This window comes from Rhipicephalus microplus, chromosome 5 (genome assembly GCF_043290135.1).
Source record: "Rhipicephalus microplus isolate Deutch F79 chromosome 5, USDA_Rmic, whole genome shotgun sequence".
Classification (NCBI taxonomy): domain Eukaryota; kingdom Metazoa; phylum Arthropoda; class Arachnida; order Ixodida; family Ixodidae; genus Rhipicephalus; species Rhipicephalus microplus.
Window position 1 is genome coordinate 222,065,510 of NC_134704.1, and position 25,022 is coordinate 222,090,531.

A 25,022-nucleotide genomic window follows, 5' to 3' on the forward strand; every position below is an offset into this window, starting at 1 on the left:
CGTCTCCTCCCATTCTACGCCACTACGACCCTACGGCCCTGACGGAGGTGAACACAGACGCCAGCGGTGTAGGCCTCGGCGCTGTCCTGGCGCAGCGCAAACCCGGATTCCCTGATTATGTCGCAGCATATGCAAGCCGTACGCTCACGAGAGCCGAGAAAAACTACACCGTCACGGAGAAACAGTGCCTGGCGATCGTCTGGGCCCTTACAAACTTTCGACCTTATCTGCATGGTCGCCAATTTGATGTCGTCACCGACCATCATGCACTATGCTGGCTTTCATCATTGAAGGATCCCTCAGGTCGGCTCGCCCGTTGGGCTCTTCGCTTACAAGACTACGACATCCGCGTGCTGTACCGCAACGGACGCCAGCATGCTGACGCCGACGCCCTCTCGCGCTCCCCTCTGCCTGAAGGTGATGTGCTCGGCTCAGTATCCTCGGCTGCTGTTTCTGCCATTGATGTTGACATCATCGCTACCGAACAGCGAAAGGATAATTGGATCGGCCCGCTCATCGACTTGCTCTCTGATCCTTCCGCAACGCCGTCCACGCGTGCCTTGCGTCGTCAAGCTCGCTATTTCGACATCCGTGACGGCCTTCTACACCGACGCAATTACGACGCCGATGGCCAGCAGTGGTTACTCGTGATGCCCCGCAGTCTGTGGTCAGAGATATGTGAATCCTTCCATTCTGATCCGCAATGCGCGCACTCTGGGGTATTCAAAACCTACCATCGCATTCGACAACGCTACTTCTGGCGCGGGATGTACCACTACGTGCAGCAGTTCGTTCGCTCCTGCCGCGCTTGCTAACGCCGCAAACCGTCAGCACACATGTCGCCAGCCAGTCTGCAACCATTACCTTGCCCTGAGCGTTCGTTTGGGCGCATAGGTATCGATTTGTATGGGCCACTTACTCTGACGTCGGCTGGTAACCGCTGGGCCGCCATCGTCGCCGTAGATCATTCAACGTGATACGCCGAAACCGCCGCTCTCCCTGCGGCTACTGCGCGTGATGTTGCGTCCTTCCTACTGCATCGATTCATATTGCGCCACGGTCCACCTCAGGAGCTTCTCAGCGATCGAGGACGTGACTTCTTGTCAGAAGTCATCGAAGCCATTCTCACGGAGTGCCATTCTGTCCAACGCAAAACAACTGCTTACCACCCGCAGACGAATGGTCTGACCGAACGCTTTAACCGCACCCTCGGCGACATGCTTTCGATGTACGTCGCCGCCAACCACACGAATTGGGATACTATACTGCCCTTCTTCACCTACGCCTACAACACCGCCCCTCAGAGCACGACCAGTTTTTCACCTTTCGTCTTGCTGTACGGAAGGCACCCGTCACACACCATCGACACGATACTCCCGTACACGCCGGATCGATCTGAGTGTGCACCTATTTCCGAGACAGCCAGGCTTGCTGAAGAGTGTCGCGAGCTGGCCAAGACATTTACGACGCATGAGCAAGAGCAGCAGAAGAGTACTCGTGATGGCTCCGCCACTTCTGAACCCACGTTCCTTCCTGGTTCCCTTGTATGGCTCTCAATCCCGACCTCTGTAGCTGGCCTTTCTTCCAAACTACTCCCGAAATATGAAGGTCCCTACCGTGTGATCGAGCGCACATCTCCAGTCAACTATCTTGTCGAGCCAATTGAACAATCTTCGGACATGCGCCGTCACGGGAGCGACATAGTCAACGTGGAGCGCCTGAAGGCTTACTATGACCCGCTCGTAGTGACAAGCTGTTAGGTCGCCAGGCGGCTCCCTCTTCGACGCCGGGGTAATTGTAGAGAAGCCGCCGAACACTGAAAGGGGTCAAACTCTCAAGTGCTCTCTAGTGGGTCTACCCAAAAAGGATGCCGCTCGCGCTGAGAGTCCGTGCTTGGCCATTACTGTCGCCATTGTGTATACTCACTGTGTGCCTGCTAATAAACGCCATAACAATATATATATATATATATATATATATATATATATATATATATATATATATATATTATTTAAAGTGCTCACTTTAATTGAAATGAAAGGCGCTCGTAGTAAAGAGGACTGGGCAAGAATTTCGTCTTCCTTTTTGGCTGCGTGAGCTCTTCTCTGCCGGTTGAATGCGGCATTTGCCTCCCTCCAGAAAGAGCATCGTCCCGATGCTCGGCTACAGAATACGCGGTGTATGTAGTTGACGTATTATGTTACTGGCTAACTGCAATATGGCTTCATCCGCACAACGTGGTTTCTGATTTTTGAGTTCGCGAGAAACTGTCAGAGATGACCTCATAATTCACGTCACTTAGGCACCGTACAACATTTTAGGGCCCAAAGTACTTCTTCAGTAACTTTTCAGAAAGGCCGCGTCGGCGAATAGGGCTCCAGACGCACACTTTCTCGCCTGGTTGATAAGTGACGTATCGGTGCCGCAGGATATAACATTGTGCGTCGTAACTCTGCTGCCGGGCGACTGGCACGCGTGCTAGCTACAGCGCCTCTTCAGCTCGTTGGGCAAAGGCTTGAACATCCGTGTCTGTATCATCGCAGTCGTGTATCAACATGGCATCAAGCATTGTCGTCACTTCACGGCCATAAAAAAGACTAAATGGCGTACTTCGGGTAGTTTCCTGCTGCGCCGTATTATTGGCGAACGTAACGTATGATAGAACGTCGTCCCAATTTTTATGATCCACGTCGATGTACATACACAGCATATCAGCAATTGTCTTGTTGAGGCGTCCTGTTAAGCCGTTGGTTTGTGGGTGGTAGGAGGTAGTTTTTCGATGCGCTGTTCCATTCAGCTCAAGCACTGACTTGAGGAGCACGGCCGGGAAAGTGGTACCTCTGTCCGTTATTATCATTCCAGGAGTACCATGCCTTAGAACAATTATTCAATGAAAAATCGTGCCGTTTATACTGTGGTTTCGCTTGATAAAGCCTTTGTTTCTGCGTAACGAGTAAAATAGTCAGTAGCCATAATTACCCACTTGTTTCCAGTATGCGATGTCGGAAATGGTCCAAGGAGGTCCATTCCGATTTTAGCAAAAGGCATGGTGGGCACTTGAACTGGTTGCAACCACGGTGTAAGAATAGTTTAGCTGAGAGAGCGGCCCATAGGGGAGGCTTAGTGGGGAGAGGCGCATGCTGTTCTGGTTAGGAAACCTCTCCAGAGAGGGCGCGCTAAACTAGTTACCCACCGCCGCCGCATGCTCTCCCGCCGCATTCTTGCTATCCCTTCACTCCACGCTGGACATGTCGTTGCTTGTTTTTCTGAACGTGCTCGCGTAAGTTGGCACTTCGACGTCCTTCGTTGGTCAGTGTACTAGTGTGCTTCGCGATGGGGAAGTGCTTTGTACCCTACTGCAACACAGGCTATAGGTCGTGCAAAGAAAAGTTTTCGCTTTTTACGCCACTGCAAGATCAAGCCAGGCTTGAAGCATGGAGGCGGGCGATCCCTCGCAAGGACCGCGTCCTTCGACGGACATACCATGTGTGCGAAAAACACTTAGCTCCGCATTTTATTTTGAAAGCGTGGTCTGCAGAAATTAATGGCCATGTTCTGATGTCTGGCAGCAGAAGAGCAGGACTTTCAAAGGACGCCGTGCCATCTATTTTTGAAGGAGCGCCTAGTTACTTGTCTGAGAAGATAAGGAGCCCTCGAAAACAGTCTAGGCGGCATGCTTGCGGTGCAGCTTCCTCTGCGAGCACAGGCGGGATCAGCAGCAGGTTTCAAGCCGAGCAGCAAGCAGCAACAGCCCCAAATTCAGATGCTAAAGTTAACAAAAACAGCGATGTCATCGCGGCAAGTGACCCCGCCACATCACCTTTCGATGAAATGTTCTGCACTGCGTCGACTTTGTGCCTCCCGACGCCATCGTGGGGTGTTCATCGCATTGACTTGGAAGGGTATCGTGACCTCGTGTTCCACGACGCCTCTCTGCTGCGTGCAAGTGATATGTGTTTTCCAACAGAAAAACTGTGCATGTGAAATGTGACATGACTGTACAAGTGCATATATTTGGCAAGCCGGTTGATTGTAGCGCAATGGGTGTAAATAATTTTGCTGCAACGGCATCGCACATTGAACATATCTTGAAAACTGTTGACAGTGTAGATGTTTGTGGTGGAGGACCCAGTTTGAAGGATTTTCCTTCTGTGGCCCCCGAGTCAGCTTTCATTGAATGCCAAAGCGAATGGAGGCATCAAAGGTGCCAAGTGTTGTTACCGAAGGGAAGCATATGTCGTGCATGCAGCAGTCTCTTTGATACTCTCAGAATTCATGCAAAGAGGCAGGCTGCTCAAGCGGAACAACGGCAACCACTGAAGCGCATCAGGCTGTCTGTGTCACCTACCAAGAAACACAAAGTTGACGCCTTGTGTCAAGCAAGGTCAATTTTAAAGAAGGCACAATCACGGCTACTGAAGCACAACCAGCTAATCACTAAAGAACTGGAAGAAAGTAAAGCTGAAATAATGAAACTGCAAGAAGAGGATATCAAAAAGAAACTCCAAGCTTTTGATATTCCACCGATGCAGCTTCTTCTTGTGCAAGAATGTATGTCTGCAGCTAAGTGCACTACGAAGAATAACAGGCGCTAAACAGATGACTGGCTACTCCTATGCCTCTTGGTTAACATCAGGAGCCCCTCTACTTGCGCATTTTTACGAAGCAATAACATATTGCCGATGCCATGCACAACCACCATTAGAAGATATATAAACATTGTGTGGCTCAAATGTGGTTTTGATGAGAACTTTTTTAAGGCTCTCAAAATTAAATTGGCAAAGAATGCACCCTTTCAACGCAGAGGATGCTTATTCTAGATGAGACACAGGTCAGGAAAGCGATGACCGTAAACTCGAAGAACATGACATATGCTGGTCTTGTTGACTATGGAGACCAAGGTGGCCAAAGCAATGAGCTGGCAGACCATGGTCTAGTGTTTGCTTTTGCCCCTTTTGCTGACAGCTATTTACAACCAGTGGCAGTATTTGCATCAAAAGGTGCAACTAAGGGTACACTCCTTGCACAGCTGTTGCTTCAGTGCATTGTGCATTTAGAGCAGGCACGAGTTTATGTTGATGGAGTGGTCTGTGACGGTGCATCTACCATTAGGGCCATGTGGAAGCAGCTTGGGGTAAGCGGTGCTCTAGGACATGTCGTAAATGCTTTCGAGCATCCCCTAGATCCATCCGGAAAACTGTGTGCTGTGGCAGATACCCCTCACTTGTTCAAGTGTATTAGAAATCGTTTTTATGATTAAAAAATATTGAAAGTAAATGGAAAAAATGGGAAGCGGTCATGCTATGATGCACTTTTTGTTGCTGACACGAAAAACGCAGCGGAGCTTAGGGTGTGTCCAAAGTTGACTTACTCGCATGTTAATCCATCAAATATGCTCAAAATGCGAGTGAAGTTGGCCACACAAATTTTTAGCAACTCAATTGCTAAGGGCATTTCTTTTTATGCACGGAGAGGCACACTACGGCTTGAGAATGTCGAATCAACTGTGGAGTTTACGCTCCTAATGAAAGACCTCAATCGCCGCTTTGCTGCAGAAGGCCTCACCCTTGAATGCAAAGACTTCCATGTTCTAGAGTAAGCATCTAGGTGGCTTGATAGCTGGGAGCAGGAAGTAGTGAGGGGTGACATTCACAAAGATCTTTTTTAACGCAGTCTACTACTGAAGGCCTGCGTGTTACACTTAAGTCTGTTCAGGAACTGTCAGCGTTTCTTCTGAAAGAGTGCGAGTTCAAGTATGTCATGTCAGCCAAAATGAACCAGGATCCGTTGGAATGCTTTTTTGGTATTATAAGACAAGCAGGTGGCCAGAATGAGCATCCAACGTTTCCGACATTTTTGCAGCTTCACCGCATGCTTTCCTTGTATTTTTTGCTCAAGCCACCAAAGTTTGGTAACTGTGTTGTTTCTGAGAAAAACCAATCTGCTTTTCTCACCCTGAATGATTTCAGAGAAGTGTTTCAGTCTGCACCTTTCCAGTGCACAGATAAAATGCATGACTTCAAGGAGAAACTAGATGGCCTCATCAGTGAGGAAACGTGGGAGTGCGATGAAGTGTTTCAGCATGATTATTCTTATGCCGCTGTCGTGTGCTGCATTGTATTATCACGCAGCCGCTTCGACGAAGGAACGTGCACAACAGGATCAGGAGCAAGCCGCAACAATCTTTTATTTCACTGGGCTGACCTGCACCCGAAAGAAAACAAGTGAACCGCCGTACAGATGGCGAACTACTACACCAATGCCCACAGCTGCCCTCGGCTTATTGGCTAGGGGCGTTTTCCAATAAAACGCGACACGAAGATAAGTTCACGGATCACGCCTTGATGATGGAGCGCAGATACACACTAGCCACGTGCGTCACAAGCAAAGCGATAAGGATGGTAAAGTGATTGCGGCATTACACCCCGTTTAAATAAGATTGTTGCGGCTTGCTCCTGATCCTGTCGTGCACGTTCCTTCATCGTCGCGGCTGCGTGACAACAGGTGGAGGTGCTGGGTATGCACCAGGTCCCTGAGTGGACACCTGCACGGAAGGACGAGGCCCCCAAAAGCAGCGACGCGACTCGCAGTAGCCGCCGCCTACAAGGGTTGCCACCGGAACTCGGAACACTACCGGAGTGCACTCGACAGAAAAAAAAAGACTCGACGCCAACCATGAGCCTACCAGCTGCGCCCACCCCTGTCATCTTGCAACAGCCTCGAGTGCCTCCAACCTTCCACGGCTCGCCTGCAGAAGATGCAGAAGATTGGCTCGACCAAATCACTCTGGTGGCTTCACTAAACAAATGGGGTGACGAGATGAAGGTGAGTCACGTTTTCTTCGCACTCGACGGCCCCGCTAAAACGTGGTTTGAAAACCACGAGGCCTCTTTGACTACGTGGGAGGTGTTCAAGACTGATTTCTTGAGGACGTTTACCAACATGCTGCGCAAAGAAAGAGCTGAAATTCTGCTACAATCGAGGATACAAAAGCCTAACGAAACTGTGCCTATATACGACGAGGAAATGACGCTCCTCATCCGCCGTGTGGATCCGAACATGGCAGAGGAAAAGCAGGTTGGGCTTTTAATGCGAGGAGTAAAAGAGTTCCTTTTCGCTTGCATAGTTCGCAACCCGCCGAAAACCATTGCCGAGTTCACGCAAGAGGCATCAATCATTGAGAAGACCTTAGATTCCCGAAACCGCCAGTACAACCTTACAGCGCACATAGCTTCCATGGACCCTCAAGCAACGTTAGCAAGTACCAGCAACTTGCGTGAAATAATACGCGAAGTCGTCCGCGAGGAGCTGCGGTTCCTTATACCATCACCCTCGCAGCCTCCAGAAGCATCACTCACGGATGTCATACGCGAGGAAGTTCGCATTGCTAGGGGTGTTTCTCGGACGGCGACTCCATGTCAAGAAAACCAGGGAATCAGTTACGCTGCCGCAGTACGCAGCCCAAGGGGTACCGCCAACATGCGCCGTGAGCATTACGAACCACCCCAGCGATCGCCGTCACCCGTACACTCACCTGTTTTTTTTTTGAAGCGCCGCGAAAAGCAGACCTCTGGAGAACCCCCGACCGACAACGCCCACTATGCTTTCATTGCGGTGAGCCAGGCCACATCCTCAGATACTGCCCTTACAAACGCATGGGACTTCGTGGTTTTGCCCTCAACGCACCACGACTGCGACCCGGACAGCGACCACGTGAAGTTCAAGACTACTTGCGTCGTGCTGAGTATCCGCCCATCCGTCCATCACGATCACCATCACCGCCATACAGCTGCTACACATAGTTAGGCCGTGGCAACGCGGCGGCAGAGCGAGGAAGGTCCCCGAGCCCTCGTAGGGGAAACTGAGTAAAGCAGCCTTCGGAGGCGAGGTTGCTTGCCGGCGAATAGACGAAGAACCTCCACTGATCATACCGCACGACGACGGCGCCCCGACGGAGACACCACGGCTGCTACGACGACACTTCGCACTAAGCTCGACAGCACGCCCCAACCGCACTTGCAGCACTCGCAGAAGCCGTGATTCGACACCAAGACTGACGTCCAACTCGAGATCTAGAGTCTCTGACCTAGTCGTACTTATAGACGGCCGTAGTGTAACAGCACTTATCGACACAGGAGCCGACTTTTCTGTAATAAGCAGAGCCTTCGCAGAGCAACTAAAGAAGGTAATGACTAGATGGGATGGTCCCGTGATCCGCACAGCCGCAGGCCATCTCGTGTTGCCAACGGGACGATGCACAGCACGAGTGGCTGTCCATGGACGTACTTACCCAGCACCTCCACCAGTTGTCACGCAGCCGCGACGATGAAGGAACGTGCACGACAGGATCAGGAGCAAGCCGCAACAATCTTTTATTTCACTGGGCTGACCTGTGGCGCAATTATGTAAAAGTTCCAAATCCGGACAAAGGCGGTCTTTTTCATTGAGTCGCACGCGATTGGCCCATACAAGCTGTGACGAATGCTGTGACGTTATGAGTGACGTGAACTGGAGTGTCACGTGACTCTTTTTTTTTCGGTTTTCGGAGAAAGGCGATGGAACGGTCGGAGAGACTGTCCGAAAGCAACCGGATGGATTGAAATGGCTGCAAGGTGGCCTGGATTGGATTGAAATGGAAAAAATGCGCGACTTTTCGGCACCGGGACACTTAGACAACATGGCGTTTCCCACTGACACGGTACTTCGCCTTGCCTGTGCGGCAGCTTTAACCGAGCAGAGGTGACGACGCGAGGTAAAAGATGCATTTGAAGAGTTCAGCGAAGAAGAGTTCCGGCAATGTTTTCGTCTGTCCAAACGAACAGTGCGTAGCTTGTGCCACGAACTTGATCCTATCATCGGATGCCAGCGAGCCAGTGGCCTTTCCACAGAGAGAAAGGTGTTGTGCGCGCTGCGATTTTTCGCCACCGGTAGCTTCCAGAAGAGCATTGGTCGCGAGGAACACATCGGCATGTCTCAGTCGGCGGTGAGCAACACTATCCACGAGGTGACGGAGGCGATCATTACCGTGGCTGCTAGAAAAAGAGTGGCGGACTTCCTACTGACAACAGCTGCTAAGGATGAGGCAAAGGTGGAGTTTGTGCTACGCGGTTGCATCCCAGGGGTGCTGGCGTGTGCCGATGGCACGTTGGTCACCATTCGCAAGCCAGAGGGATTCAGACTGGCCGACACGGCGAGCTTCATGTCCAGAAGGGGCTATTATGTCCTAACGTCATGATCGTAAGTACTGTTAGGATCGTTTATTACTCGCCCTTCGGAGCAATTGTTCAGTTGTGACGCCAAAGCTGGAAAAAGTAATAATGCAACGAATGAAAAAGAACCTGCAGGGAATTGGGTGCGAGCTAGATGGTGGCTCGCAAGGCCTCGGTAATAATAAGTGGCAAGTGTTTTGTGCGTGAGCCAGTTGCCGTTTTTGCACTGGCATGCATACGCAATTGAATTGTGCATTTTAGAGGTAATCGGTAATATGGGCAGCAGACGTAGCAGAAGTATATACACGACAGGGAGGTATTTCCAACACGAAAGTGCTTACAATCACAATTGGACGAGCTGGCTTTGGTATTTACGAGTGTTTTTTCCCAAGAGCAACGCGTAGCTTTTCACTTATCGATCATTCAGTGGAAGTCGTAGTTATGTGTACAGCAGAGGTGGGGTCGTTGCCCCCACACTCCCTCCTCCTCAGTGTGCTACACCCTGTTTTTCCCTCTAAGTGAAGCTCCTTGTACCAATGACTGTACTAGTACGCATTGTTTCCTGCATATGCGTAGAAAAAAGGGATTTATTCTGAGTATAAATGCAGTACTATTTTATATCGCTCCTCATCGCAGATGTGCAAAGCATGGCTGCGCATAATTGTCATAGACCCATGATTCCCAGATTCGTGCCAAGACTCCTGGGTGTGGGAACACAACCCACTGCGTGCACGCCTAGCTGCACATCTGCAGCCTGGCGAATATCTGCTTGGTAAGTATTAATGTGTACTATCTGGGCAGAGCACTCAGCTTTTATGCTTACATTGCAGGAGACGCAGGCTATCCACTCAAGCCGTGGCTCCTAATTCCAGTCCTTGGCAGTCAACCGTGCAACACTTCCGAAGGCCGATACAACAAGGAGCACGCATCCATGCACAATGTTGTGTAAAGGTGTATCGCCGTGTTGAAAAGCAAGTTGCGCTGCTTGCAGCACTTTCGAACGATGCTCTACAACCCCGATCAGGCAGCGCAAATCATCTATGCTTGCTTTGCTCTCCACAACATTGCGTTGCATGCAGGCGACTGGACCTTGGACGAGTATGTCGTGGACATGCCACCAGCTGAGGATGACGATGGAGAGCCAAGGGGGAGCCATATGCTCACACCACGCAACGTGCTCCTCAGAGACGGCAGCAGCGCTGTCTTGGACCTTTTTTGAAGTACACAGGAACGGTGAGTTTTCATGTTTTCATATCCCACACATAATTTATTTACACTGATTCTAGTGCATCTAGACATGAAAGGGCTGTGTTTGCCACATTTGAATACACAGAGTACTTACTTGTGCTTCAATATGAAGCAAGGTGGCAATGTCAAAATGCTGCATTTTCTTTAAGTGGCACATGAAATATGCAACAGAAACACCCTTTTCCATAATAGCGATCACAGTCACAACAGACTAGATTGGAGCAAGCATATATGAGCGGCACTCTGTGCTGAATGTTGCTATCACAAAATTGTGCGAACAATGCAGCAACGTCTCAAAATTCTTTTCACCAGAACGCATAAAAATCGAGATTCCATTAAAAACATGTTGTATGAACACATGATACATAAGTCCATATCTTGTCATAGTGACTGACTACAAGCATTCAATTGTGCACGCCAGGCTTGACGAGCAATTGTGCTTGTCAAGTTGTGCTGTTTTTTTTTTGCTCATTGTCCTAAACATTGTGTGAATGTTAAAATAACATTTATTTGAATTCACGACTGCAGTCATGCTGCAATGCTAAAAAATATGCAAATCAAGACGGCAAACAACAGGCGAGTTGTTTTGATAACATACAGCATGAATAATTCCCTCAGCCATCTCGCGGCTCCCAAGCCATAGCACGTTCGAAATTTATTCCCGCAAAGAGTCGTTTACAACGAAAACTAGATGAAATCAATCGCTGGCATGTTGCTGTGATGACCATTTTCCTCTGTAAAACTGTGCGAGATGACCACTTACTAGCTTAGCGCTCCCAAACAAGATGCGAGATGACCACTTACTAGCTTAGCGCTCCCAAACAAGATTCGGAATGTAGTTGTTGCATCTTAGCCTCATTGTGCTGAAATGAAAATATCACAGTGTGATGCAAAAAGATGTCACATTACTACACTATGTGGTAATGCTGAATAAAAATCACAGTGAGCTAGAAAACACAGTGGGACAATACAAATATCAAAGAAACATTAACAGAAAATGTCAACTATACACTCGTGGTCTCCGTGTGAATGACTGGACACCTTTGAAATGTGGGTAAAAAACACTGCCACTAGAACAGCTGGAACATACATTGAGAAATGCATATATCGAACATAAAAAATGCTGCACTCCTTATACAAAGTAAATGCTAACCTAAATCTAGTAATATGTACTAAATGCAAACAAAAAATGAATAAAATAGAACATGAACAGCAACACGTAAACATATCAAAAACACTAAACCAATTATAAATGATAAAAAGTTGAAAACATGGCGAAAAACAAACTAAACTATGTATATGTCTCCAGAACCGTATAAAATTGAACATGAACAGCAGCACCTAAACACATTGAAACCGACAAATCTATAATGAATGATGACAAGAAAAAACATTGAACACATGACGAAAAATTAAACGAAACTACGTATCCCTTTCTCGCAGAAAGCCCTCAGCCATGGCCAGTGCCCTCCTGCACCGCTGCCGCTTTCTCCTGTGCCGCTGCCACACGCCGTTCTGCAGGAGCGATGCGGGTGGTTGATTTTTTCATCTCCCGCAGCACCTGCGATGAATCATCATGGTGTAAATGTTTAAGTGAGCTGCCGGTAAACCCTTAACCATCTCGTGGCTGGAAGCTGCTGCTGCTGCCAAGAATTCCAACGGGCACAACAACTTCCCCTCTGTTGAAGATCAACTGGCCTGATGGCATCCTTTGAAAGTGGGAAGCTTTGTGTACAAGCTATGCCCTCCTCGTGTGGACCTACAAACATTTGTTGAAACTGCTCTTTATTAATGTCCTCAAATGCATCTCTCACCATGAAAGAGCCCCAGGGCTAACTAACCTTTTGCCCGGCAGTTTATCATTGCAGATACCCGATACCATGCCCTCAATACAATGCATGGTTCTTGTTTACAGCCCAAGTTGGTTTCAGTCATCATAATAGAACATGGAGACTGCTTATGCCCCTTATGTAAAATGTAAACAAAGGGTCTACTCACCTTGAGCACCTTGTCGCCCTGCTCAAGGTTCCAGTCCTGCACTCAATAAAGCACTAAGTTCTCAGATGCTTGCGTGTTACTGTGTCACTGCCATCTACAGCCGCTTCAGTGGCCTCCACATCCATTTCCACTGCAGCAGTGGGAACATTCGCCTGCTGGAAAGTGTAGTAAGCATGATTTTTCAGAAAGTGGGTATTCGTTACTCTAGCTATTTTGCAACCTTAAGTACTAAACATCTTCGGAAATGTTCTGCAGCAATTCAGTGGTCATTGATGTCATGTATTACCATTTTAGTGCATGCACTTGCCCGCAGTCATTGCGTGTTTTATGATAATTTAATACCCCTTGTACTGCAAGGGCTGCAAACTGAGATTTTAGTCAAACCTACCCACTTTTGATTACTTTCTCGTGCGCTTTATTCCCGTTTAACAAGGTTCCTCTAAAGGCACCCCTTCAGATATCAAACTCTGTCATGGTACCGCTCAGGAACCCGTGATACTGCGGCGGCAGAGTGCTTACCTGTTGATAGGTGAGACCAAAAACGCCACTGAAGCGTGTCATCCCAGTCAACTGTAGAACCTGGCCGCGGAAGCCAAGCAGCCAACCCCATACAGTGCCCCTGAAAATATACACTAATGTCACAGAACATATTGCCCGTGCCATTCGACGGTCACTTACGTTTGTGCGTCTCTGATAGCGGCGGTGTCACGGCGGGCCTCGCGCACCGGCCTGCGCCACCAAGCCTGTCATTCCTGCGCAGGCACTTCATGGTTCAGCGCGTCGCTGAGCTCTTGCCACAGCCGCCAGCGATCGGTGATGGTGACGCCGTGCCGCAGCTCGATGGCATTCGCCACGAGCTGGGGATGTTCGTCCATAAAGGCGAGCACCAGCGCGCGCTGAGCCTCGGATAACGCCGATGAGCCGCTGCTGCTGTTGACTACTGGTACAGTTGACCTCCGCCACGATTGCGCTCGACTGAGCCAACAACTTCGAAAGTTGCGCTGTTTAGGTTTGTATAGTGGAGGAGATATGAAAACAGTAACTGCTTGAAACGGGGTTGTATTTCGCGCCACTACGTACCGTCCCGCTAAATTTAGCTTTATTTCATAACAATAACAAGAAAAATACGTTTATATTGTGCCGTATTCCTTAATAAACGTTTGAAAACTTGTGCCAACACAATTTGATGATGATCAATAGTAGTTAAACATTTTTCAACACGTTAAAAACACTTTTCACTTTGCTATACGGTCCCCAAGTCCACGTCAAAATGATGACGCGAGGCTTCATTTCGCTCATTGGCTGTTCACTTCCCTTCATCCTCGCGACCGCTGCAGACCGCCCATTTTTTGACGTCACCGACAGACCGCCTCCGTCCGGATTTGGAATTTTTACATAATTTCGCCACTGCGCCCGAAAGAAACAAGTGAACCGCCGTACAGATGGCGAACTACTACACCGGCGCCCACGGCTGTCTTCGGCTTATTGGCGAGGGGCGTTTTCCGATAAAACGCGGCACGAAGATAAGTGTACGGATCACGCCTTCATGATGGAGCACAGATACACACTAGCCACGTGCGTCACAAGCAAAGCGATAAGGATGGCAAAGTGATTGCGGCAGTATATTATGTCACTGGATTTGTGACGCGAAAGCTTGCCACTCAACCTTCCTGCACAAATTGTAAGGAGGCCCTGGTTGGGCAGAAAGGTATTTTAAAGCTACCAGAAGCGGACTTAGTAAATTGCAAAACCAGAGGAGGGCTCACACATCTGAACGTGCATCTATTTCTGCTGTTTAAAGAGGCTGAGGAGCATTTCGCAAAACATGCCGGTGAGAGAGATGTATATGATCGCACGACAGATGCAGTGCTAGAAAATTTCAATTTCACGTTTCCATGTGCTGCTCACAAAGAAGAAGTTCTTGCCAAGCTATTGCACTATTATGTGTGCCTACGCTTGTAGCAATACTGCAGGCAGCTAAAGAATAATTATGTAAAAAAGAACCAAGACTTGCGCAAATTGTCGAAACTTGTATAATTGATTCAGGAGAAGAGAAATGTGCAATATGTGTGCAATAATGCTTATGTTTACTGTGATCATGGTGTACAGTGATGTACCTGTTGTGTTTTGGGTTTTCAGTTTCGGTTTCGGATTGACATGTGAGGATGCCAGGGAGGCCGCTCTGGCATCATTCCAAGGCAACTGTAAAATAAAGGAGTGTGTGTTGGGTAACCGTGGAGTGCGGTGTTGCTTTCTTTCGGCGCTTGGCGCCAACCCGCGTGTTCGGGCTGGTTGGTGTCCCCGCCGGCCGCGTACGTCTCCGTCGGCCGTTTTCTTCTTCTTCTTCTTCTGCTTCGTCGGGACTAGCCAGCCCCCAACACAGCAATGGCGACGAGGACCTGTAAGAACCCTTTTCGTTCTCCGTGTTCGTGCTAACCCTAGACGCTCCTTGTTCCCAGCAAGGTGGCTACTGCGCGCTGCGTCGCTTCATTTCTTCATTCAGCTACGCGGCCTCTGCCTTCGTCTTCAAACAGTGTACTGGCGTCATTTTCTTCTCGACTGCACCTCTCCATTCTTCTTACTTGAAATGGCGTCTCCTATTCCACCTCCCCTATTTCTTCAATCGCCCGGAGACACGCCACTTCCGTGGGCGGACTGGAAATTGGTGTTTCAGGCCTACGCAGACGCGGTCGGGGAGGGCGCCAGCAAGCCCGAGCGTCGCAAGGCCCTGCTGCTCAATGCGTTAGGCCCTGCCGGGTTAAAGCTCTTCTATACTTTGGAAGCCACCAACGCGTCGCCAACGCCAGCGTCGGGCGATGCCCTCAAGAATGCTGTTGCTCTTTTCGATGAGCATTTTAAAGATGTTTCGTGCGATTATCTCGCACGCGTGAAATTCCAAGAAAGGCGACAATTGCCTGGTGAGCCAGTCGCCGAGTTCATTACTTCTCTTCGAACGCTCGCCGCGTCGTGCGGCTTCGGCACGCTCGAGGACGATATGATCCGCCATCAGCTTTTCACCGGGGTAGCCTCGCAAAACGTCCGCTGCCGCATGCTTCAAAAAGGCTCCTCGATTTCGTTATCCGAATCCCTCTCGATTGCACGAGAGGACGAGCTTATTTGCTCCTAGTTGGAGCAATTCGCTTCGCATTCAGTGCAGCAACTTTCTGCTGCGGGGGACTAAGGCGGCGGCTCTTCGTTTCACGGGACGCGTCAACATGGCGGCCCTTCATCTTCGCCTCGGCGCGGCGGCCAACATGGCGGCCCCTCTGCGTCACGGGGGCGAGGAAGCCGACAGTATGGCGACCCCATTCCACCAAATTCTAGTTTTCAGGAACAGCACCGAGCTCCTAATTCGCGTTCGCAATTTTGATCTCCAAGCGCAACCGCGCTCTGCTTTCGTTGTGGATCGGCTCGGCATTTAGCCAATTTTGCGCAGTGTCCCGCGAGAAACCGCACTTGTCTTGCGTGCGGAAAAATCGGACATTTTCAGTCCGTATGCAATTCCCGTCCAGCAAATCTTCCGGAACCAGTTTCTTCGTCCGCTACTTCTAGCACTGCACAAACCAATACGGTCACTGTTTTAAATGTGGACGGCCTCCACATTACGTCCGAGCCCAGCATCGTAGTTTCAGTGGGCCATGTGCCCTTGTCATTTCTCGTGGACACTGGTGCCTCAGTCTCTTTAATCAGTGCCGCTGACTTTCACAGTCATTTTTCTAACATTCGGCTTTTGTCTTCACACGTCGTTCTACAAACACATTCCAAGGGAACGATTGATAATTTAGGTCAATTTACAGCTCAGGTCTCCTATTGCAGTCGCACTGCTTCCATTACTTTTTATGTAACATCCAATGGCAGCTCACTTTTGGGACGTGATGCCATCAGAGCTTTGTCCATCAACATCGTCGGTGCGTCTATGACGTGTGCTCAAGTCGACGTCCAAGATGATCTTCCGGCCAACGCGCCTTCTGAATTCCACCACCTGTTCACCCGTGAACTGGGTTGTGTGCGTGGTTTTGTGCATAAAGTGATGCGTCGACCAGGTGTGTGCCCTGTGCGTGCCAAACTGCGCCGCATTCCTCTTCTTCTCCGTGAGCAAGTCTCTGCGGAACTGTCTCGCCTTCAAGCCAGCGGAATCATCGAGCCTGTCTCTGCTTCCGACTGGGTTTCTCCACTGGTCGTCGTCAAGAAAAAAGATGGATCCCTTCGACTATGCGTCGACTTACGAGAACCGAACAAGGCGATCGTCATAGACGGGTTTCCACTTCCTCACATTGAAGAACTGCTTCATCAGCTCTCCGGAGCGGTATGTTTCTCCAAGCTGGACCTCGTGTCCGCTTATCACCAAGTTGAACTTTCTGAGTGCAGTAGAGACTTGACCACATTTGTATCGCACGAAGGCTTGTTTCGGTTTCGCCGCGTGTGTTTCGGGCTTGCATCTGCCCCTGCAGTGTTTCAGAAAATGATGTCAATTATTCCTAAGGGTTGTATTGGCGCCCTTTGTTACTTGGATGACATTTTGATGTGGGGACGTACTCGCGAAGAGCATGATGCTAACTTGCATACTGTTCTCAACCGCATCAGTGAATGTGGTATGAAACTTAATAACAAGTGCATTTTTTCGGTGAATGAGTTACAATTTCTAGGACATAATGTCAGTTCCCGCGGCTTGACACCTGTTGAATCTAAAGTTCAGGCCATTGTCAATGCCCCACGGCCTACTGATGTTAAAACCTTGCAATCTTTTTTAAGTCTTGTTGGTTATTATGCCAAGTTTGTTCCTCACTATGCTGATGTTGTTGAACCACTGCGTACTCTACTTCGTCAAGCACAGCCCTTTAACTGGTCAGCTGAAGCTGAGCAGAGCTTCATTCAAGTTAGTCAATACTGGCCTCAAAGCCAGCTGTTAGTATTTTCAATGAGAAGCTTCCCATCGTCATCACGACGGATGCGTCCGATGTTGGACTGGGAGCAGTGTTTCAACAACTCAGAGATGATCAGCTGATCACTATTGCTTTTGCATCTCGTACATTGACCCCTGCTGAACGCAGATATTCAGTAGGAGAGCGTGAAGCTCTCGCTTGTCTTTTTGCCTGTGAGAAATGGCATGTTTACTTGTGGGGCCGGCACTTCACATTACGTACAGATCACCAGGCACTGGTTGCTCTTCTTTCTGCAGGATCCGAAGGCCGCCGCCCCATTCGCATTTCCCGCTTGTGTGCCAAACTCATGTATTATAAATTCAGTGTTCAATATTGTAAGGGTTCTAATAACGTGGTTGCTGATGCACTGTCACGCCTTCCTCTTCAGATACCGGTTACTGAAGAGCGGGATGAGGAAGTTGTTTCATTAGTCCCTTCCTGTATTACTAAAGCTGAGCTTCAGGCAGCTACAGCTGCAGATTCCACTTTGTCTCAAGTTCTCAAATATTTACGTGAAGGATGGCCTTCCAAAGGTGCTCTTGCTTCTGAATTCTTGCCTTACTTCGCAGTCCGACAGGAACTGTCTTGTGTCGAGGACTTGCTTTTCCGCGATGAACGCGTGATTCCCCCTGGTTCTTTCCGTAACAAGCTAATACAGCTTGCCCATGAGGCCCATCCAGGCATTGTCCGCACCAAACAGAAGCTCCGAGACAGGTACTGGTGGCCAGCCTTAGACAAGAAGGTCGAGCATGCAGTTTACAACTGCCATATATGTCAGGCAGCTGACAAGTCTGCCAAACCTGCATTTTCTCCGTTGCACCCTGTCCAGTGGCCTGATCGGCCTTGGCAGAAACTCGGCATGGACATCATCGGTCCTTTGCATAATGTTCCGCAAAATGCCCGGTTCATTGTTTCTCTCATCGACTACCATTCCAAATGGCCAGATATTTGTTTCACACATAAAGTTACTTCTGAGGTCATCATTGAATTTCTGTCTTCAATCTTCAGCCGGGAAGGGTTTCCTGATGCCATAGTTACGGACAATGGTCCACAGTTTCAGTCCCAACATTTCGAGGCTTTTCTTTCACAACGAGGAATTCGGCACTTGAGGTCATCAGTTTTCTATCCCCAATCAAATGGCCAAATCGAGCGCTATAATCGCGTTCTGAAGGAACATTTCCGGATCGCCCAATTAGAGCACCGTCCCCTCAAGCAAGTCTTGACTGAATGTTTAGCTTCGTACATGTTCACACCACAAGGCACCACTGGAGTGTCTCCTGCTCAACTTCTCCACGGTAGGCAACCGCGAGTTGCTCTCGACATAGTCTCTTTGCCTCGTAACATAGCAGTGTCTTCTCCTGATCAAATTCGTACCAGGGTTTTTTCTCGTCAACAAGCAATGAAAAAGTATGTCGACACCCGTCGAGGTGCAAAGCAGTCCAAAGTTTGCACTGGCGATCTAGTCAAGGTTCATGTGCCAGGCAAGCGCCCCAAGTATCGGGGTCCTTACAAATTCTTGGGCCAGGTTAGCCCCACTTCTTTTCGCTTAAGTGATGGTAACATCTGGAATGCTTCGCGCCTTGTTATTTTTCATACGGATTCGCCTTCAACACCTAAAAGTCTTCCTCATCACGTTCCGTCCGCGCCTTTCAACTATCCATCAGATTATTACATGTGGCCTCCATGTACAGGCATTTCTTCTTCAAGGGGGGAGGAGTTACCAGTCGGTGTCGCTGGTTCAAGCACACCAAGTCATACGGTTCACTTCGAACCTTCAAATACGGCTGATACCGTTGAACCGGACTCCGGTCCGCAAAATTCTTCCGAAGCTCATGCTGCGAGCTCTGATGAGACCGCAAATTTTAACGCTCATTCAGAGCATTCACAATCTTCCACTGCTCTTTATGTGTCACATCAGAGCAGAAGTGACCAAGGTGCAGAGACACCTGATTCTACACCCAAAAGGGCCCGCCCTAAGCGGAAGCGGCAGAAGCCGCGTCGGTTCGAAGACTACGTGACGTAGAACTCTTGTTCCAAATAGTTGTGTACATTTTTTTTGTTTGTCAGTGCATTTTCAGGACTTGTAGTGTGTGAGTTCGGTGTGCCGTGTTCTGAATTTTCATATGTTCTAATGTACATACCTTGTAAAATATGTTGGTATCGAGCATGTATAAATATAAACAGTGTATAGGTGTGCTTTTTAGGGGCGAAGCTCCTTAGGGCGTGGGCTGTGCGTCCCCTGTAGCCTTTATGTAGCCACCTCAAGTTTAGTTCTTGCAGTGTTCACTAGATGGCGGTACCGTCCCCTGTATGTAGCCACCTCTAGTTTAGTTCTTGCAGTGTTCACTAGATGGCGGTACCGTCTCCTGTATGTAGCCACCTCTCGTTTAGTTCTTGTAGTGTTTACTAGATGGTGGTACTTGTAGCTGATGATGAAAAGATGCAAGATGTTATAAACTAGAAAGCGGTACTTGTAGTTGATGAAAGACGCGAGATCTTATAAAATAGGAATGATGTCACATATGGCGCGTGTCATTGGTTGAAGGCAATCGTTCGATTTAGTGCGGCGACGTACGCTAGGGGGAGCGATGTAATAAAATCGAGTGGGCAAAATGTACATAGGATTCATGGTTTACCACGTTTACCTCCGGAGCTTCGCCCACTCATCATCATTCACTTCGTGGATATGGCGGAATTTTTTTTTTTTGAGGAGGGGATGATTGTTGTGTTTTGGGTTTTCAGTTTCGGTTTCGGATTGACATGTGAGGATGCCAGGGGGCGCCGATCTGGCATCATTTCAAGGCGACTGTAAAATAAAGGAGTGCATGTTGGGTAACCGTGGAGTGCGGTTGTGCTTTCTTTCGGCGCTTGGCGCCAACCCGCGTGTTCGGGCTGGTCGGTGTCCCCGCCGGCCGCGTACGTCTCCGTCGGCCGTCTTCTTCTTCTTCTTCTTCTGCTTCGTCGGGACTAGCCAGCCCCCAACACAGCAGTACCCTTTGTTTTGTGTTTGTATGTAAAGTGTTTAATTTATAAATGTACTGCTGATCTAATCCAAATAAATAAAATTTATGATTCTCACCCAAGCAAATGTGTGTGTCCATGTCATGAAGTATAGGAAAAAGTCATAACGAATACTAAGATGTATATACATGAGAAGTTACACAGAGCACAAGTGTTGAATGTGATATCGCAACTCATTAGCCGATTTTTTGGCCAAGATGTAGCTAGCGTTCTATGTGGGTTACTTTCATCCCCTAAATTTCTTGCGCGCTTACCACCAACGCTAATGTTATCGCATAATAAAGCCCTCGCGAGCGGCGGAAAAGAAACTCAGCATGTACTCTTGACTGCCTACGACTGTGACGAAGGTGTAAATATACGCAGATTTCTTGACGTATTAGGCGGTTTTAGAGAAACTTCCCGTCACCCCTGCAAGTATCGGCCAGACAACTGGGACATTGCCACAGAGGCACTGCTTCGCCTTTGCTACATAAACCTGAATGCTGCATGCCTAATGAATGCCATCATAAATTTTTAAGGCAGATAGAAAAGGAACATATTTTAATAAAGGATCTGCTCCATAAAAGCTGCATTCGGTGCCATAGCTAGGCCAAACTGGCTTCTTACTTACCGGGCTTGAGCTAGGGTGGCTCCGAGCTCTACCGGCGGGGCATTAGTTGCTGCCGCCATCTGCTGAGGGGTTCGAGAAGCAGAGCTTTGTTGCGAAGCGAAGAGCGGTGGCGTTCTCTCACCTAAACTATTCATACACTGTGGTTGCAACAATCTGGCTGGTTTGTTTTAAAGTTGGCGATTTTCGTCGTTGACAATCAAAGCACGTGCGGACGTAATGCTTTACAGTGCCTGGAAGCTTCGGCCAGTGGTACTTCTGTTGAATTCTGGCCAATGTGCACGTGTATCCGAGGTGGCCGGAGGTTCGCTCATCGTGGCAAGCGCTCTGGATCTCATCGCGAATGGATGTCGGGACGGTAGGTAAGTGGGCATTTCCGCTGGGGGAAAACTTATTCTTGTTTAGGACACCACTGCGCAAGCAGAATGATGGCAGGCTTCTTGCAAGTAACTTGAGAACGCTTGTAGATTGGCCGTTAAGAAAATTAATAAGAGGAAGCAACTCGCTGTCTTCTTTCTGCTTAGACGAAATGGGGACCGTGCCGACAACTCCTAAAAACGCCGAGTCATCCTCTTCTGAGGCATCGTCTTGCTTTATAGGCGACCTGGATAAGCAATCAGCATCAGAGTGCTGCCGTCCCGACTTATAGAAGACCGTCATATCTAATTCTTGTAGGCGTAAGCTCCAGCGCGTTAGCCGACCAGATGGGTCCTTCAAGTTGGTCAGCCAGCAAAGGGAGTGGTGATCGCTGACTACGTGAAAGGGACGGCCGTAGAGGTATGGACGAAAATTCATAACTGTCCATACTCCAGCAAGACATTCCTTTTTTGTTGTGGAATAAGGTGACTCGGCACGGGAAAGCGTCCTACTTGCATATGCAATCACTCGCTCGGCTGAGTCTTGCCACTGGACGAGTACAGCGCCTAAACCTACGTCGCTGGCATTGGTGTGGATCATGGTAGGAGCATCCTCGTTAAAGTGTGCAAGCACAGGTGGTGTCTGCAGGCGCTGTCGTAGACCGTCAAATGCTGCTTGTTCCTCTTCGTCCCATAAAAATGGAACATCGTCTCTCGTTATGTGTGTTAAGGGCGACGCTATGTGCGAAAAATTGTCGATAAACCTGCGATAGTAGGCGCAAAGGCCAAGAAAACGACTTACGGCCTTCTTATCCGTTGGCACCGGAAATTTTCGGACGGCGTCAATCTTGTCGGGGTCCGGACGAACACCTTTACGGCTCACCACATGTCCTAAGAATCGGAGTTCCTTGAAACCGAAATGACATTTCTCAGGTTTAAGCGTCAAGCCAGCGGTCCGTAATGCTCGAAACACTCTCATATTATTCCTGTTATGTCTTCACTTGAACTTGTTTGTGTTCGCGTGCTCATTGATTCTCGCGAAATAATATTTTGTATTTGCTATCGATCACCAACTGCATCATCATCCTTTTGCAATGACTTGCATGATGTTGTCAATCAGCTGTTCGTCAGATACCCGAGATCACCTTTGTTCATTCTTGGCGATTTCAACTTTCCCGACATCATGTGGGAAAGAGACCCGGTTACCTTAAAGCACAACTCAGGTGAAAGTAGGGAATTTTTGAATTTTTGTCACGACTTCAACTTTACCCAGCTTGTTGACTTTCCTACTCGCGTTACTCCCACTTCCGCTAGCGTATTAGATCTAGTACTTACCAGTACACCTGACCTAGCTTCACCCTTCACTCATCTACCGGGAATTAGCGACCATTGCATAATCCACTTCACAATAAAAGCACGGGTTTCCATCAAGAAAAGAACAAAAATTATCCAAGACTATAGCAAAGCGGACTTTCATGGAATGAATACAGAGTTACAATCTTTTGTTGACCTATTCTTTGCTGGTTTTGAGCAGCGATCTGTTGAACAGAACTGGCTAGACTATAAGAACAAACTGCTAGCCCTAATTGACCGATTTGTACCTAAGAGAAAAGTTTCATCGAATCCTCGTTCTCCGTGGTTCAATAACACGTTGAAACGCATGCGCAATAAAAAGAAGCGGCTATTCAGACGCGCCAAATCAACAGCCAGAACAGACCATTGGTCTTTTTATCAGACATTTAACAGAGAATTCTGTACTGCGCTTTCGAAAGCCAAAAAAGTATTTTTCGATGAAACTCTTCCTTCGCTGCTGCGCTCTAATCCACGTAAGTTTTGGAGCATCATTAGCGGAACTACAACGCGACATATCCAATTAATACAGTCTGATGTCCCAGTCGCTCTTAGCGAGTGCTGCAACGTTCTGAGTAATGTATTTGCTGCACACTTTCAGAACAGCATCCCAACTATATTTCCACAGTTAACAAGCACCGATTTCTTGCCAATGGACCCTATTATCATTGATGCAGTTGGTGTCGAAAAACTTGTTGGAAACTTGACAGTGTCATCATCAGCTGGTCCAGATTGCATTTCGTCAAAAATGTTGAAGTGTACTCAAGTCTATTCTTCTTTAATATTGTCAAAACTTTTTGAACAGTCATTACAGACGTCCACACTGCCATCTGACTGGAAGACTGGGAAGGTGGTCCCTGTGCATAAATCTGGTGATGTACATTCCCCCAATAACTACCGTCCCATATCGTTAACATCCATTCCAGTGAAAATCTTAGAGCATGTCATTTACTCGCACCTCATTGAATTCCTTGAATCTAATTCCTTCTTTAGCATTTATCAGCATGGCTTCCGTAAGACAGTTTCATGCGAAACACAGTTGCTGTGTTTTACTAACGACTTGTTTTTTAACGCAGATCTTGAATTTGATACTGACTGCATATACTTAGATTTCGCTAAAGCATTTGACTCCGTTTCACACGCACTAATCATTTTCAAACTTACTCAGCTTAACATCGACCCCAATGTACTTACATGGATTAAAGAATTCCTCTCTAACCGCAGCCAGTACGTGACAGCTAATAATTTTTGTTCACCTAATTCCGCAGTATCATCTGGTGTACCGCAAGGGTCCGTTTTAGGGCCACTCCTTTTCTTAATTTACATTAATGATCTTCCTTCTTGTGTTTCTTCTTCTACTGTCCGACTCTTTGCAGACGACTGCGTCCTCTACCAGAAAATAACCAGTCATGTCGATCACCTTAACCTTCAACGCGACCTAGATAGCATATTCGCATGGTGTAACACATGGTTCATGACACTTAACATATCTAAATGCAAGAGCATGCAAGTTTCACGTCGCACTACCACCCACTGTCCGCGTACTTATTCCCTCAATAACATTCCATTACCATCTGTTGACAATTACAAATACCTTGGTGTTCACATATCTTCTAATCTTTCCTGGAATAAACACACAGAATATGTGATTAACAACGCTAACCGCATGCTTGGTTATCTGCGCCGTAACTTTTCCTCTGCGCCATCGTCACTCAAGTTAACACTGTATAAAACATTGGTCAGACCAAAATTAGAGTACGCATGCGCCATATGGGACCCAACTCATGCCATTCTCATTCAATCTCTCGAAACCACTCAGAATCGCGCAGCACGTTTCATTTTATCGAATTATTCACGTCATTCCAGTGTCACATCCATGAAGAGCACCCTAAACTTGCCTGATCTTTCATTGCGCCGCACATTGTCTCGCCTTAACCTTTTTCACAAAATCTATCATTATAACAGCCATTTGAAGGACGCCCTGTTTCATCCACCTCGCTTCATATCACCAAGGATGGATCATCGCTTTAAGGTGGGCCTACCATCCTGTCGCACCAGACTATATAATGATTCATTCGTGCCAAGGACAAGCGCCGCCTGGAACCACCTTCCCGCCTCCATCGCCTGTATAACGGACCAAAAAGACTTCAAGCTCGCCATACATGATGCCCTGTAGAATTTTTCTTTTTTTCCTGTTTTCTGTTTTTTTTAACTTTTTAACTGCACTTACGATTGTTCAAACCACTCCTTTCTGTAGTGCCTTCGGGCCTTGAAAGTACCTTTAATAAATAAATAAATAAATAAATAAATA

At 48.1% G+C, this 25,022-nt stretch overlaps 1 protein-coding gene and 2 long non-coding RNA genes across 8 annotated transcripts; 2 read left to right on the top strand and 1 right to left on the bottom strand.

Annotated features, from left to right (window-relative positions):
* The first annotated feature begins 5,608 nt into the window (after positions 1 to 5,608).
* Positions 5,609 to 12,523, top strand: LOC142761797 (uncharacterized). Of its 6 annotated transcripts, XM_075865058.1 has the most exons (4): positions 5,609 to 9,237; positions 9,895 to 9,981; positions 10,040 to 10,442; positions 11,901 to 12,523. In XM_075865058.1, the coding sequence occupies exon 1, from the start codon at positions 6,520 to 6,522 to the stop codon at positions 7,804 to 7,806; it is 1,287 nt and encodes a 428-aa protein (XP_075721173.1). In that variant the 5' UTR covers positions 5,609 to 6,519; the 3' UTR covers positions 7,807 to 9,237; positions 9,895 to 9,981; positions 10,040 to 10,442; positions 11,901 to 12,523. The 6 variants fall into 6 exon arrangements, with proteins under 6 accessions (XP_075721173.1, XP_075721174.1, XP_075721169.1 ...); XM_075865059.1 differs by having other exon boundaries at positions 5,609 to 10,180; positions 10,289 to 10,442; XM_075865054.1 differs by having other exon boundaries at positions 5,609 to 9,981.
* On the bottom strand, positions 10,448 to 13,048 carry LOC142761798 (uncharacterized). The gene is made up of 2 exons (XR_012883823.1): positions 12,975 to 13,048; positions 10,448 to 12,610 (listed from the first exon to the last, which is right to left on the bottom strand). It is a non-coding gene; the product is annotated as an uncharacterized LOC142761798 (long non-coding RNA).
* Positions 13,049 to 22,353: 9,305 nt separating this feature from the next.
* LOC142818142 (uncharacterized) lies at positions 22,354 to 25,022 on the top strand. The gene is made up of 2 exons (XR_012895615.1): positions 22,354 to 23,583; positions 24,677 to 25,022. It is a non-coding gene; the product is annotated as an uncharacterized LOC142818142 (long non-coding RNA).

Excerpts from the sequence above, each read along its gene's own strand:
- LOC142761797 (XM_075865053.1), top strand. The coding sequence starts at position 6,520 with ATGCACCAGGTCCCTGAGTGGACACCTGCACGGAAGGACGAGGCCCCC.